The 15,185-nt window shown below is 36.3% G+C and overlaps 1 protein-coding gene across 1 annotated transcript; it reads left to right on the forward strand.

The window, feature by feature from the left end:
* The first annotated feature begins 10,897 nt into the window (after window positions 1-10,897).
* On the forward strand, window positions 10,898-14,011 carry LOC106416447 (histone deacetylase HDT2-like). The gene is made up of 3 exons (XM_013857333.3): window positions 10,898-11,055; window positions 13,272-13,342; window positions 13,438-14,011. Exons 1-3 carry the CDS (start codon window positions 11,043-11,045, stop codon window positions 13,840-13,842), a joined length of 489 nt encoding a protein of 162 aa, XP_013712787.2. The 5' UTR covers window positions 10,898-11,042; the 3' UTR covers window positions 13,843-14,011.
* The last annotated feature ends 1,174 nt before the right edge of the window (window positions 14,012-15,185 follow it).

Consider the following 15,185-nt stretch of genomic DNA (forward strand, 5'->3'; position numbering starts at 1 on the left):
GAAACAAAGAATACCCTCCATCTGGTCGTGTACTATACCAACTTCCGTTAAAAAAAAATTGTAAGAAAAAAATTTCCATGAATTTTCATTGACTATAAAATAAAGTTCTCAACTATCTTCAGGAATTTCACTTAGAGTTGCCAAGAAGTCGGGCGTATATATATATATATATATATATATTTTAGTGTTAATATGTTGTTTGAATGATATAACACTACGTCACTAATTAGGTCGATATTACAATTGAGATTTTTGAGGGTATGTATCTATACTATTTACAAATCATTACTACTTAGCTGGCTATATTTAATATTGCAGGTAGATGTCAGTTAGCTGGCTATATTGTATACTTCAGTTTTTGTCATCACTAAAACATATACGTAAGAATATGAACTTCGATTGCTTTTTTATATGTATGAGCTTCTTATAATTTAGTATTCTAACACTCATTTCTATAAATTATATATATATATATATATATATATAAAAGAGGTTGTGGTTGTTCTTGGCGAACAAATAGAACAAGAAATAAAAACCCAAATAAAAGTAACTAAGGCACTTTTGTTCGATCGCCTCCAACGTACGAAAATCACGGTTCCAACACAGAATCGTCCGCTCTCCTTGCGATTCCATTTGCTACTTCTTTTGGAATCGCATTTGCCTGGTGATTCCAAGCTATCCGGACGATTTCATCCCCGCTAACGTCAGACGACGACCACGAACTGAGTTGAACATTTAATGGGTCCATGATAGCTATATAGATGATGCGAATCATGTCATGGCGGCCGATTATACTCCATAAACACCCATGTTATAATACCCATAAACATTCATATTATATGTTAATTGAATAATATTTTTTGTGGGACCAATATGATGGCGATGATATAAGATAATTATGTCATTTCACCGTACGTAAAAGGGTTTGGTGGGAAAGCGAAACTCAACATACCGACCGAGAACTGTTTACCGTAAAAGGATCATGCTTTTATTTTTGTAATAGATCAGATCAGATCAGATCATTAGAATGGTGTTTTGTATTTGTTCTTAGTATTAATTTTAGGCTTGGAGCTAGTTATGGTTCTCTATGTGTAAACTTCAATTACCATGTCGCAGTCATATATACTTTCAAATCCAACTTGATTGAAGGTTTAAGTGTCCATGTATTTATGTATGTGCATTATCGTATACCACCGGTCCTGATTAGTTTAGCTTAACCGGTGTTGGTTAAGTAGAATCACGTGTTTTGGTCACGTGTGGTGAGCACTGTAAAACGGCAACGTATGAGCCGTTACAGCTACACCTTATCTTGAGCTAAGCTCTAGTGACTGATGAGAGCTTAGTGCAGAGAGTTATCGAGAGAGAAAGGATCGGTGGTTGCGATTGTAATCCAAGCTCTAGATCAGAGCTGAGTAGTGGATTGCTGATCATAGATCAGCCCCAGGAGATATAGCGGCCTTCTCACGTTGAGAGGGTGCGGTGAACCTGGGTAAACACTTCGTGCGAGTTCTTGTTTCCTTTCGAGTAGTTCGTTAATCAACAAACCGAGTTAGATCTAAGCCGTTAGGAGAAGCGGATCGCACAAATTGGTATCAGAGCTTGAGTTGGAGTTTCGAGGAGGTTGCGATTCGAAGATCTAAGGTTTCTTGAAGCGAAGCGATGACAAAGACAAAGATCGAGATCGAAAGATTCGATGGAGATGGAGACTTCTCTCTCTGGAAGAGAAGGATGTACGCATACCTAAGCGTATCAGGTCTGAAGGATGTTCTTGCCGAGAAGGCCTCAACCTCTGAGGTCAAGGTAGACGGATCAGAAGAAGATGATCCAGATGTCAAGAAGAAGAACATCGCAACAGAGGAATCTAGGCTGGAGCGATGCGAGAAAGCTATGAACATGATTTTTCTCAACGTCGGAGACCACGTCTTGAGAAAGATCGAGCGATGCACAACAGCAGCGGAAACATGGACGACACTAGAGGCTCTATACCTTCCCAAGTCTCTGCCGAACAGAGTCCACGCGCAGCTCAAGCTTTATGGATTCAAGATGCAGGACCAACGATCAATTGATGAGAATGTAGATGACTTTCTCAAGATCGTTGGTGAGTTGAGTCATCTCAGTATTGAAGTCCCAGAGGAAGTGCAAGCAGTCCTCCTACTGAACGCACTGCCTGCGAAATACGATCAGCTGAAGGAAACTTTGAAATATAGTAGAGAGGTCATAAATGTGGAAGACGTAACAAGTTCAGCTAAGTCGAAGGAGAAGGAGCTGAAAGATTCATCAACGTCACGACCAAGCTCAGAAGGTCACTATGGCAGAGGGAGATCAGAATCACGAAGCTGGTCTAGTAACAAAGGCAAGGCAAATGCAAGATCAAGATCGAAGTCTTCAGAAAAGAAGAAAGTTTGCTGGATTTGTGGGAAAGAGGGACACTTCAAGAAACAATGCTACAAGTGGTTGGAACGGAATAAAGGGAGGACTCAGAACTCGCCAGAGTCCTCAATGGTAAGAGACGACGCTCAGGATCTTGTAGGACTAATTGCTTCAGAAGTCAACGTGTCTCAAAGACAAGATGAAACAGAAGAATGGGTCTTAGATACTGGATGTTCTTTCCACATGACCTCAAGGAAAGATGTCATGATTGAGTTTAAGGAAGCAACAGGAGGGAAGGTCAGAATGGCTAATAATAGCTATACAGAAGTCACTGGGATCGGCTCCGTCAGGTTCAAAAACCCAGATGGTACAACCTTTGTACTTCATGAAGTCAGATACATGCCAGGAATCGCAAGAAATCTGATTTCGTTAGGGACTCTTGAGAAGAAAGGATGCGAGTTCAGAGGATCAGACGGTTTTGTGAAGATAGTAAAGGGTTGTGCGGTTATCATGAAGGGAGAGAGAAGAGGTAATGATACGCTGTATATTCTTCAAGGAGGAGCTTTGAAGTCAGAGGCTAATGCAGTGAAGGAATCCTCTGAAGATTCGACCAGACTCGCAACGACCAAGCTTTGGCATAGCAGGCTTGGTCACGTTGGTCAAAAGGGACTAGAAGTTCTAGCCAAAGAAGGATGTATCGATAGAGCCAGTATTACTGATCTTGATTTCTGCGAAGACTGTGTCATAGGCAAGGCACATAGGGTAAGTTTCGGTACAGCAAAGCACGTTACAAAGGAGAAGCTAGATTACGTGCATTCTGATCTATGGGGCTCTCCAAATGTTCCCAAGAGTTTAGGAAACTGCCAGTACTTTATAACATTTACTGATGACTGGTCCAGAAAAGTATGGATCTACTTCATAAAAACCAAAGACGAAGCCTTTGAGAAATTCGTTGAGTGGAAAAAGATGGTTGAAGTACAGTCAGAAAGAAAGGTTAAGAAGCTCAGAACTGATAATGGGTTGGAGTACTGCAATCTCAGATTCGACCAGTTCTGTAAGGAGGAAGGAGTTGTACGTCACAGAACCTGCACGTATACTCCTCAACAAAACGGGGTTGCAGAAAGGCTCAACAGGAGCATAATGAACAAGGTTAGGAGTATGCTCAGTGAGAGTGGTTTGGATCAGAAGTTTTGGGCTGAAGCTGCTTCTACATCGGTCTACGTCATCAACAGGCTACCTTCTTCTGCTATAGAGTTCAAGATTCCAGAACAGATGTGGACGTCAGCGTTACCAGATCTTTCCAGGCTAAGGCGTTTCGGGTGTGTCGTATACGTACACTCGGATGAGGGAAAGCTGAATCCAAGATCAAAGAGGGGTATTTTCACTGGATATCCAGATGGCGTAAAGGGTTTTCGCGTGTGGCTACTTGATGAGGAGAAATGCGTTATCAGCAGAAATCTGATCTTTCGAGAAGAATTGATGTACAAAGACATCAACAAGAATGAAATCTCAGGTAACTCTGTTCCTTTCAATACGCTTATGACTAATGAAACTTTAAGTTTTGAGAATGCAGGAAAACAGGTAATAGGCTCCGATGATCAGGAAGGATCTTCACAATCACGTGAAGACAGTAGTGCTGAGACTCAGTCACCTACAACAGAGGCTGTGACTCCGGTTAACCAGCAAGATTTGAGTGATTATCAGTTAGCGAGAGACAGAGGAAGACGTCAAGTCAGACAGCCTTCAAAGTACAAAGACTATCAACAGTATGAGGGTGATGATGAGATAGCTGGTTTTGCATACCTGATGATTGAAGACGCAGGACGACCAGAACCTGGGAGTTACCAAGAAGCTCTTGAAGATCCTGACAGTGAGCTGTGGATACAAGCCGCAGATGAAGAAATGGAGTCGTTACTGAAGAATAAGACGTGGATACTTGTAGACAGAGTAATGGGTCAGAAACCTATTGGATGTAAGTGGGTGTTTAAAAGAAAGGCCGGGATTGCAGGGGTTGAAGATCCAAGGTTTAAAGGTAGACTGGTCGCGAAGGGCTACGCACAGAAGGAGGGTGTAGACTTTCAAGAGATTTTTTCACCAGTCGCCAAGCATGTATCCATCAGGTTTATACTATCCATGGTGGTTCATTTTGATATGGAGCTACAACAAATGGATGTTAAGACGGCGTTTTTGCATGGATATTTGGATGAAGATATTTACATGGATCAGCCTGAGGGCTATATAGACAAGAATCACCCGGAGAGAGTGTGTCTACTGAAGAGGTCACTATATGGTCTACGTCAGTCACCTCGACAATGGAACACAAGGTTTGATGAGTTTATCATGAGTCACGGTTTCATCAGAAGTGAATACGACATCTGCGTTTACTTCAAAGAGTACGAAGTAAATGAGCACATTTATCTGCTCTTGTACGTGGATGACATCCTCATAGCATCTAGAAGTAAGACTGAGGTTGAGAAGTTGAAACAGACTCTAGGCTCAGAGTTTGAGATGAAGGACCTCGGTGATGCCAAAAAGATACTTGGGATGGAAATAACACGAGACAGAGAGAGAGGAACCTTAACAGTATCTCAAGAAGATTATGCTATGAAGTTTCTAGGAAACTTCAACATGGAGAAATGCAAGAGTGTATCAACTCCTCTCGGAGCACATTTCAGATTGAGCTCAGCAACAGAGAAAGAGCTGAAAGAGCAGAGTGACTATATGAAGACTGTTCCATATCAGAGTGCTGTGGGTTCTCTGATGTATTCCATGGTTGGCACGAGACCTGATCTAGCCTATGCGATTGGAATGGTCTGCAGGTTCATGAGTAACCCTATTAAGATTCACTGGCAAGCTGTCAAGTGGGTTTTACGGTATGTTCGAGGATCAACGAAGATGAAGCTGTCATACAGGAAAGAAAGCCAGTTCATTGTTAAAGGATATTGTGATGCAGACTATGGAGCAGATCTTGATAAAAGGAGATCTATAACAGGGATGGTGTTTACTGTGGGAGGAAACGTGGTGAGCTGGAGGTCAAGTCTACAGAAGTCAATTGCGTTATCAACTACAGAGGCAGAGTGGATTGCTTTGGGAGAAGCTTCAAAGGAAGCTATGTGGCTCAGAGGGTTCATCAACGAATTAGGATTTGAGCAGGATCGAGTTGAGATATTTTGTGATTCTCAAAGCGCCATTGCACTATCAAGGAATCCGGTACATCACGAGAAGACGAAGCATGTAGATGTGAAATACAATTTCGTCAGGGAGCTGGTTAGTGAGAAGATCATAGACGTGGTAAAGATAGCGACTCAGTATAATCCGGCAGACATCTTTACAAAGGTACTACCGGTTGGGAAGATGAGAGAAGCCCTGCGGTTTCTCAGAGTTACAGAAAACTGAAGCTAAACATTCGCTAAGTTATTGAAGCCTGGTGGGATTATCAGGAAGATAAGAAGCTGAGTGAAGTTTCTCAGGAGGAGTTAACAAGAAGAGTTAACATGAGAAGATAAGAGGTTTGGAGCTGGAGTTTACAGTTTCAGGAGAGGATAGTACTAAGAGCTATCAAGAGAAGAAGTCATATGCACCAATACGTGGACAAGGAGGAGATTTGAAGGTTTAAGTGTCCATGTATTTATGTATGTGCATTATCGTATACCACCGGTCCTGATTAGTTTAGCTTAACCGGTGTTGGTTAAGTAGAATCACGTGTTTTGGTCACGTGTGGTGAGCACTGTAAAACGGCAACGTATGAGCCGTTACAGCTACACCTTATCTTGAGCTAAGCTCTAGTGACTGATGAGAGCTTAGTGCAGAGAGTTATCGAGAGAGAAAGGATCGGTGGTTGCGATTGTAATCCAAGCTCTAGATCAGAGCTGAGTAGTGGATTGCTGATCATAGATCAGCCCCAGGAGATATAGCGGCCTTCTCACGTTGAGAGGGTGCGGTGAACCTGGGTAAACACTTCGTGCGAGTTCTTGTTTCCTTTCGAGTAGTTCGTTAATCAACAAACCGAGTTAGATCTAAGCCGTTAGGAGAAGCGGATCGCACATTGATCATGTATATATCCTTCGTTATGAGTTATAGCAGACAGATGATTAATATCAAAATATGCCCCCATTATCATGTTGATTGATATTATTACAGAAGGATTAATCAATACAAATGGCGAAAGTTCAACAAAGAAAAGACAAATGTCAAAATCAGGAGTGGAGTGGGGTGGTAGGTAGGTAGGAGAAAGAGAGATCAATCACACTATGGTAGTTGGTGAGTGTGAATGAGCCATGCACTTGGGATTTGCCGACTTGTCTATATCTTGGTTAACCATTTGGTTTCGGTTTTTTATTTTGATTCCGGTATAAGGTACAGCTTTTATTTTGTTGAAAATGTTCATTATCGTTGTAATATGTGGGTGGGGAGGTAAATTTGTATCATCATATATGAATGGATGATGGCATGAAATTTATGTTTGGTATTTTTAGCTTTTTATCCTTACTTCAAATTACAATTTTATTGCTTGGGTAGATGAATCTTATAATCTCACCAACTAATTATCTAACCACAAAGATAACAAAATTTATGAAAGAAACTCATATTAGTAGCTCACCGTTGTTATTAATTGACCAATGGTAGTTTATTCAAGATTCTAAAACTCTGAGCATTGACAACAAAAGGCAAAACTTAAATTTCTTGACATGTTTTGATCTCTGACTGATTCCATGGAGCTTGGTCAGGATTTTTTGGGTAGAGAAAAACAACGCATAATCACATTTTTGGTATCTTCCGATTTTTAGTCACTTACTACATAAAATACAATATTAGAATCATATAGTAGTAAAATATTGTGAAGAAGTATTTGCTAGTTCTGTGCTGTCCGAGTTTCAAGATAAGCCCAATTACTTGTGGACGTGTTAGGATTTTTGGCACTTGTTTAAACAGTGAGAGAACGTGACATGACATGAAGAGTCACGTGTCAACGGTTTTATTGAGGCCGCACGTGGATTGTGACGTCGTCCTATCAGACAGTTGCGATCTGTTGGTAGTTTTGTTATACAGAACTATACTCGTCGGAAAATACAATGAAGAATAGTTGATTTAATCATTGCAAATCTAAATAAAAATAGTGGATGTCATATAGCAATCGTAGGTTATAGCCTTTTCTAACGAATAAAATCTGCACGTGATCCTGAAAAATGTAGAAAACGAATCATGTTAACAAATTTCTATGTGTTATTTACTTTATGCACTTAAATACTTGCGCACAAACATATTTTTATAAGAACAACCAACGCCGAGTTGGTCCATTGATAAAAGGGTTGTGGCTATAACTTCCACAAACCAGATTCGGTTCACGCTGGGAATGACTATTTACAATGTTTGGGTTTTCGACAAACATGTGAAAACACCTTTTTTTTTACCAAAAAACATATATATTTTCATAAGAACATATAAACTAGCCACAAATCTGTTCTTACAGATTCAACCAAGATAACAACCCAAGTCCAAGGTGTGTACCTCCTTTTGGCATCTCCTAGCAGCGAACCACAGCTAATATTGGTTGTTTACTATTGCTGCTTCTTTTGTTTATCTACTAGCTACATTAAACTTATTGTAATGACTAATTTAAATATATATTTCATGTGTTATAAGAAAACACTACTATATGACTTGCGATAAGCTTAATCTGAATATTTGTTTTATATAATATACATTTTAACTTTAGTAAATCAAAGTAGATAATGAGAATTTTATTGCGATATTCATAAGTAGATAATGAGAATGGGTATGTTGTAAATCTTGCTAATTTCATTGGTTTAGTTGGTACGTAGTGGTGTTTCAAAGAAAAAAGTTGGTACGTAGTGATCAGGTGGAGGATGGAAATTGTGGTTTTGAAAAACTAGAGGATGAAGGGTTTGTTGCAATCTTCTTTCCTTGCATCTTCTGATTTTGCGTCCACAGTCTATATGGTGAAGATTAGTGTTGTAATATGTGAGTGGAGGAGTTTCAGCTGGAGCTTCCGCCGTGGGTTCGATTCTCCTTACCTACCCATAGACGCTTTAAATGACAAGCAAAACCTGGATTTCTATGAGGCTCTTGGTGATTAGTCATTGGACCTAGAAAACCTTTGGATTCACACCAAGGTTATAAAAAATTGTGGGTGGAGGGAGATGTAAATTTGAATTATAAAGGCTAATGACAGAAAATCTATGGTTTGTATTTTTTAGCTTCTTATCCTCACTTCAAATGTTAGTTAATTGCTTGGATAGATGGATCCTATAATCTCATCTCACCAACGGATTATCTAACCACAAACATAACAATATTTATGAAAATTACATATTAGTGTTCATATGTTTCTATTCATTTACAGTTACAATCAGGACTAGAGAGCTCCTTTCTAGCATGGAAGCAACACCGAGCAGAACCATCAACACTAATCATCAAGGGAGCAAACGATAACGCATCAGGTTCAATCCATTACCTTTGTTGTCGAGTAAGGTGTTGTTCGTTTGTCCATCTGTCATCTCCATTCAAATGATCCATTTAGATGATTCATCCAAATGATTCATGTATATTTGGGACTGTTCATTTCTCCATCAAGATGCTAGATGGATCATCTAAATGAACTTATGTTTGTTTGTTTGTTCATCTATATTTCATCTAGATGGGTTTAGTAAACAAATTATTTATATACATATTTTATCTTGGTTGAACTATATTATTTTTTATTAATTATCTCAAATATAATTATTTTACAATATATTTTTGGCGGGAAATATAATTTTTCGATTTTATCAGAAAATATATTATATTGATTTACGCGAGAAAATATTTTTTTTTTGTGGTTTTAGCGAGAAAAGAAACGAGAACAAACGTTTTTACGATTTTGGCAGGAAAGATGTTTTTTACAGTATTGGCGGGAAATACATTATGTAGTTTTGACGGAAAAAAGTGTTTCACGGTTTTGGCAGAAAAGTGCATTTTCATGGTTTTTACAGGAACAATATTTTTGGTTTTGACATGAAAATTTGTTTTAAAGTTTTTGTGGGACATGCATTTTTGTTGTTTTGGCGAGAAAGTGTATTTTTGCGAGAAAATGTATTTTTACGGTTTTGACAGGAAAGTGTATTTTTACGGTTTTGGCAGGAAAGTGCATGTTTGTGATTTTTAGGGGAAAATACGTTTTGCAGTTTTGACGGAAAAAATGTGTTTTGTGATTTTGGGAAAAACTGCATTTTGCGATTTTGGCGAAAAATGCATTTTGCGATTTGGAGAAAAATGCATTTTGCGATTTTGGCCGAAAATGCATTTTGTTTGGTTTCGTCGGGAAACTGTTTTGATTTGGTTTTATAAGAAACTGCGTTTTTGTGATTTTGGTGGGGAAATTTTTTTTTTGCGGATTGGCCACAAAAAGCATTTTTGTTGTTTTGTCGGAAAAGTGCATTTTCGCGGTTTTGGTGGGGGAAAAATGTTTACGAATTTGGTGAGAATATTTGTTTTTTCGGTTTTGTTAGAAAATGCACTTTTGTTTTTTGGCCGCAAATGTGTTTTTGCGATTTTGGCGAGAAAATGCGTTTTTACGATTTTGGCAGAATGTGTTTTGCGGTTTTGGCGTGAAAATGCACATTTTGTGCTTTACACGAAAATGTATTTTTAAGATTTTGGTAGAAAACTGTAAATTTTTTAACTTGGAAAAAAGATTTTGTTAGAATAACGGTAAATTGTCATTTATAATTTTGAACATGTTCATTTTCATCCAGATGCACCAACTGAACTCATATGGATGAGACATCTAGATGAGTCTATCTAGATCATGTGGATGATGTCCATTTCAACACTAAGCAAACACATTTGTCATTTCTATATGTGCCATATGGATGGACAAACGAACATGCCCTAACAAAACTGATAAAGATGGGAAAGATATTGGTTATGTCTAGAGAAGCTATATAAGCACAAGATCACAGTCTCAAATGTTGTCTCTGTCACGTCTTCTCTTTTCCATTGCCACTAGCTCTCTCCTGATAGCAGCTTAGACCTCAGCTTCTTCTGGAAAGAAGATCAACATTGGCTCTGGAATACACCGGTTGGTGAAGTAGACATGTTTTTGTTGCTTTAAGTTCATGCAAAGTGTTCCAATCTGGTTGCAAAGACTCTTGTTTTGTCTTGAGTATCTTCTTGTCTTTTAAGTTTTTGTACTTTTTGGTTATAGTCCGGGTTTTTTTGAATTTTTGTAATATTGTATTATCTAACACAAATATATCTATGGAAAATATGTTTTGAAAAAATAAAAACTAAGATCTTTTTTTCTTCTGCTCTATATTCTTCTAATGAGGAAGATAATCTATAATTTATGAGAATAATCTAGTATATTTGACTCTGGAATAATTAAGTTTTATTTTTTCCAATTACGAATCTATGTAATTAATTTTTTAAAATGTGAAATTTCTCGGAAACCATAATTTTTTTTAAATAAGGCAATATTCATTAATTCGAAGACCCCAAACGGCGTCGTAGAGACTCAGCTAAAAGAAAAGCACTTGTAAAACCTACCTATCTCCCTTATAAATAACCCCTTAACCTCTTTTTTCTCTTCCGCCGCCTCGCTCTGCAACTTTCTATTTCGCAGCCCTAAATTCCTATATCTCTCGAGAATCTCTTTCCTCCTTCAATCAACAATGGAATTCTGGGGTAAGATTTTCTTATCTCGGCATCTATTAACTAATACTTTACTGTCTATTCGTCTTTCGTCTTTTGGCTTTTGTCTTGAAGTTTATGTTTGATTGTAACATGTTGAACCATGTGTCAATACTTAGTTTTAAGGGTGGACACTGAGCGGATATCCTGAATTTTAAGAATATCCATGATCCGCTCTGATCCGCACGGATAATTGATTTTTTGATTGGATTCGATTCGATCTGTAACCTTTCGGATATCCGGTGTTCCGGAACACCGGATATCCGGAAAATCCAGATAATATATCGGACATCCGATTCGATCCATTAAAATAATTTAATTTAAAAACAAAGTAGAAAAATATGAAAAATATGAAAAACATAATATTATTTTGTTACAAAAATTATAAAAGCTACATACTTTTTAAAAAATCAACGACTAAATAATTAATTTAGTGAATAATAATATTATTAAACTTATATAGATTTATAAAATTATATATATATACATATGTATGTAATGATCTAATCGGTATTCGATTTAATAAATACTAGTATTGTTTTTTCCATTAGCTTCTTTGATTGGTGATTTCACGCTTGATACATCGCTGAATTATTCATCCTAATGAAAGTAACTGAAATTTTTCTAGACCCACCGCGTAGTCACATCCCTTATATATTAATTGAGAAGAATTACAACATGTTTTGTAGCCACGTGTCATCACTAAGATGATTATTAAAAAAATTAGAGAAATATGTCGGTTCATCTAAATATATAATAAGCTTTTTATTAAACTAACCATAAATTTATTATTATTATTATTTTCATTTTCCTAATGTGGCTAAAATATATGACAATTAATGATTTTGAATAATAAATATTTTATAAAAATAGTGTATGTTCTATCATATTTGTTTAATTTCAAACTATTAAAATAAATTAAACAGCCATATTAACCAGGTAATAAAAATTTAGATTTTCTGTATATGTTTTATTTTGAATTTTTAAACACGACTATAAATTACTAAAACTATTAAAAGTCTCACTTTCAAATTTTGTAATCCATGGTTTGAATTTTTTTTAATGACAAGATACAAATGATTACAAATTCATTTAATAAGTATTAATATTAAAATATATATATATAGATATATCGTTTTAAATTAAACTATATACCATATAAAAATTCATAAATATTTAAATTTAGAAAATTACTTCGAACATTTTTTTATGATAAAAGCTTTGAACCAATATTGACAACCTAATTTTTTTTATATAAATTACTAAAACTATTAATTACACAATGAAAATTTTGTTATCTATAATTTAATTTTTTTTTTCTAAAAAAATATAAATGATAAAAAAACATATGAGTAGAAAGCATCATTCAATAGATATTAATGTAAAAATATACTATATATATATGTTAATATCATTTATTTTTAATTATATACCATATCAAATATAAAAACTATTGTTTGGATTAAGAAAATTTATTTATATGTTTACACCAATTTAATTATATACGTAATAGTTAATGATATTTTACTTAATATATATCTATTAATTTATAATATGTAAAAAATATATAATACATAAAATAATTTATATATATATAATGTTCATGTCTTGACTTAGTATCTATTTATTTGTTAATGCATATATCATAAAGAAACCACATGATTCCCAATTTTTCAAAGCACGTGTAATCCAATTACTTTCTTCACCGTTAGATCTCAATATCTCACTTTGTATAGCAACTATGAAATCTCGAACGTATGATTATGTGGTCTTGAACGCGTGTTTGCTGAGTACGAAATCAATTGGCTCGGCCATCATCATGTCCTCACCATATCGATCATAAATGGCAGGACCAATAATTTCTTTGTAAATAATTACTTCACTTTCCACGAACGCGTCTTTCTCCTTTTAAAGTTTTTGTTCGTTTATAACCTGTTGAACCATGCATGTCCATGTTTAGTTTGTTTAGATGTTTATGTAATGTTCGGCGTCCACATTAACTCTCTTAGCTTGTCCTTTTAAAGTTTATGTCTTGGTAATAACCTTTGTTTAGATGTTCTTGTGGTAACAAGTAGTTTTTGTTCTTGTGCAAACTGACCTGGTTATAACCTTCGTTTAGATGTTTACTTAGATGTTGTGGAAGTAACAAGTAGCGTTTCATCTGTGCAAACGGGCTTACGTTGATTGTATTATTGGGTATATATAAACAGGAGCTAGAGTTGAGGCAGGGACGCCACTTAAAGTGAAACCTGATGAAGACTATCTCATCCACCTTTCACGGGTTGCTTTCAAATACCCTTATTAACAGTTCTGAAAGATTCATGATTAGTTTTCTTTACGGAGTTTCTTACTTTTCCTTTTTTTAAATATGTGTAGGCATGTATTATTAATGGGAAGGAGGGTGAAACTGCTCTCTTGGACGTGACTGTTGATGGGAAGAAGTTTGTGATTGGATATCTTTCTCAGGAGAAGATTCCTCAGATCAACTTGGATCTGATTTTTGAGAAGGAGTTTGAACTCTCCCACTCATTGGAGAGGGGGAGTGTCGACTTCACTGGCTACCAAACACCCGACGGCGACGAAGATGATGATTCCTCTTCTTCTGAGGATTACTACACTTCTTCTGACTCAGAAGAAGAGGGGGAAGTGATGGTCCATTCAACTATCACTGCCAATGGAAGTGCTGGAGCTTCTGCTTCGAGTGTTGCCAGGCCTGCTGAAGGAGCGAGTGTTTTCACCTTGCGGATGGATGTGGACGAGGATGATTCAGCTGATGACTGAGATTATTCTGTGGATGAAGAAAATGTGACACCTTCCTAACTATTTCTTTTGATTATAATAACTGAAACTGTTTGCGGCAGGTTTTGCCCTTTGATATTGACTCTTGTTTGTTGAAAATAATGCCATCTAGTTTAATGGCAGGAAACTTATGGTTGGTATGTTTTAGCTCTTTATAATCTCGTTAAACAAATTATCCAACCGGAAACTGACAACATAAGACAAAACTGAAATCTCTGGACAGGTTTTGATCTCTGACTGATTCCATGGACCTGTGTCCTGAGTTTTTGGTAGAATCACCTTCCAATTTTTAGTCTAGGTAAATGAACATTCATCTAGGGATAGAGTTTGTTTAGGATTGTGTCTAGGTGTAAAATAGATAGATTGATTGAAAGTTGACACATTTAGATTGAAATTTGATCACTCAAAGTCAATTTCCTTAGCACATGAGTTCTCCCATCTCTTAAGAAAGAAAGCTTTGTCTTTTATTGCATTTTAGTAGTTCTCTAGTTCAAAAACATCTCACAAACTGATAGCACTTAGATTAAGCATTGTCTTGCATTCCGTTTGCTTTAGAATCACTTAGAACTGGTTTGACATCCTTTATACTACAACATTTAATTAAGAGCACGTGCAATGCTCATCCTTAACCAAAAATCCTTAAAATTAAATTATTATAATAATTTGTGGAACCCAAACAATTTAAGAATTTGTGCCAACTTTATCTCTTTTAATCCTTAGCTAAAGATTATTTTACTCACAAATATGTTACTGTGCGCAGACCCAATCGTCACATGGGAGTCCGCAATTGGCTACTATTTTTTTTTTAAAAGCTGAAAAACTAATAAAATAATTAAAAAAATTGCCTTGGTTATCGAGTCATCAGTATCAGCTTTGCTGATGCTCTAATACATAGAAACAGTTTATTGGAATCCTATAGTAATAGAAAATTCAACCAAAATCACCACAACCCAAGTCCAATCTCTAGGACATTGGACAAGAAAGCATTTTAAAAACAATGGATAGAACTACTAGGCGCGTTTTATATCAAATGTTAAACATTATCTGAAAATGTTTAGGGTCGAAACAAAAACAAGAAATAAACAGGGGAGAATTTATTAATTATCTGAAAATGTTTTTGAACATAAAACACTAAAAAGCCACTCACACTTTCACGGTTACCTGCTTAACACTCTTTGAACCTCTCATGGCAAATAACGACGATTCATCCGAACTCACTGACTCACAAGAGGACCTATTTTAAGTAGATTATGGATTCTGGAGCTTTATATTTAGTAAAGGGAGTGTGACAGTGCATGTTAAATGATAGGGCATTAGAATCTTTC

Source organism: Brassica napus, chromosome A2, assembly GCF_020379485.1.
Source record: "Brassica napus cultivar Da-Ae chromosome A2, Da-Ae, whole genome shotgun sequence".
Taxonomy (NCBI): Eukaryota; Viridiplantae; Streptophyta; class Magnoliopsida; order Brassicales; family Brassicaceae; genus Brassica; species Brassica napus.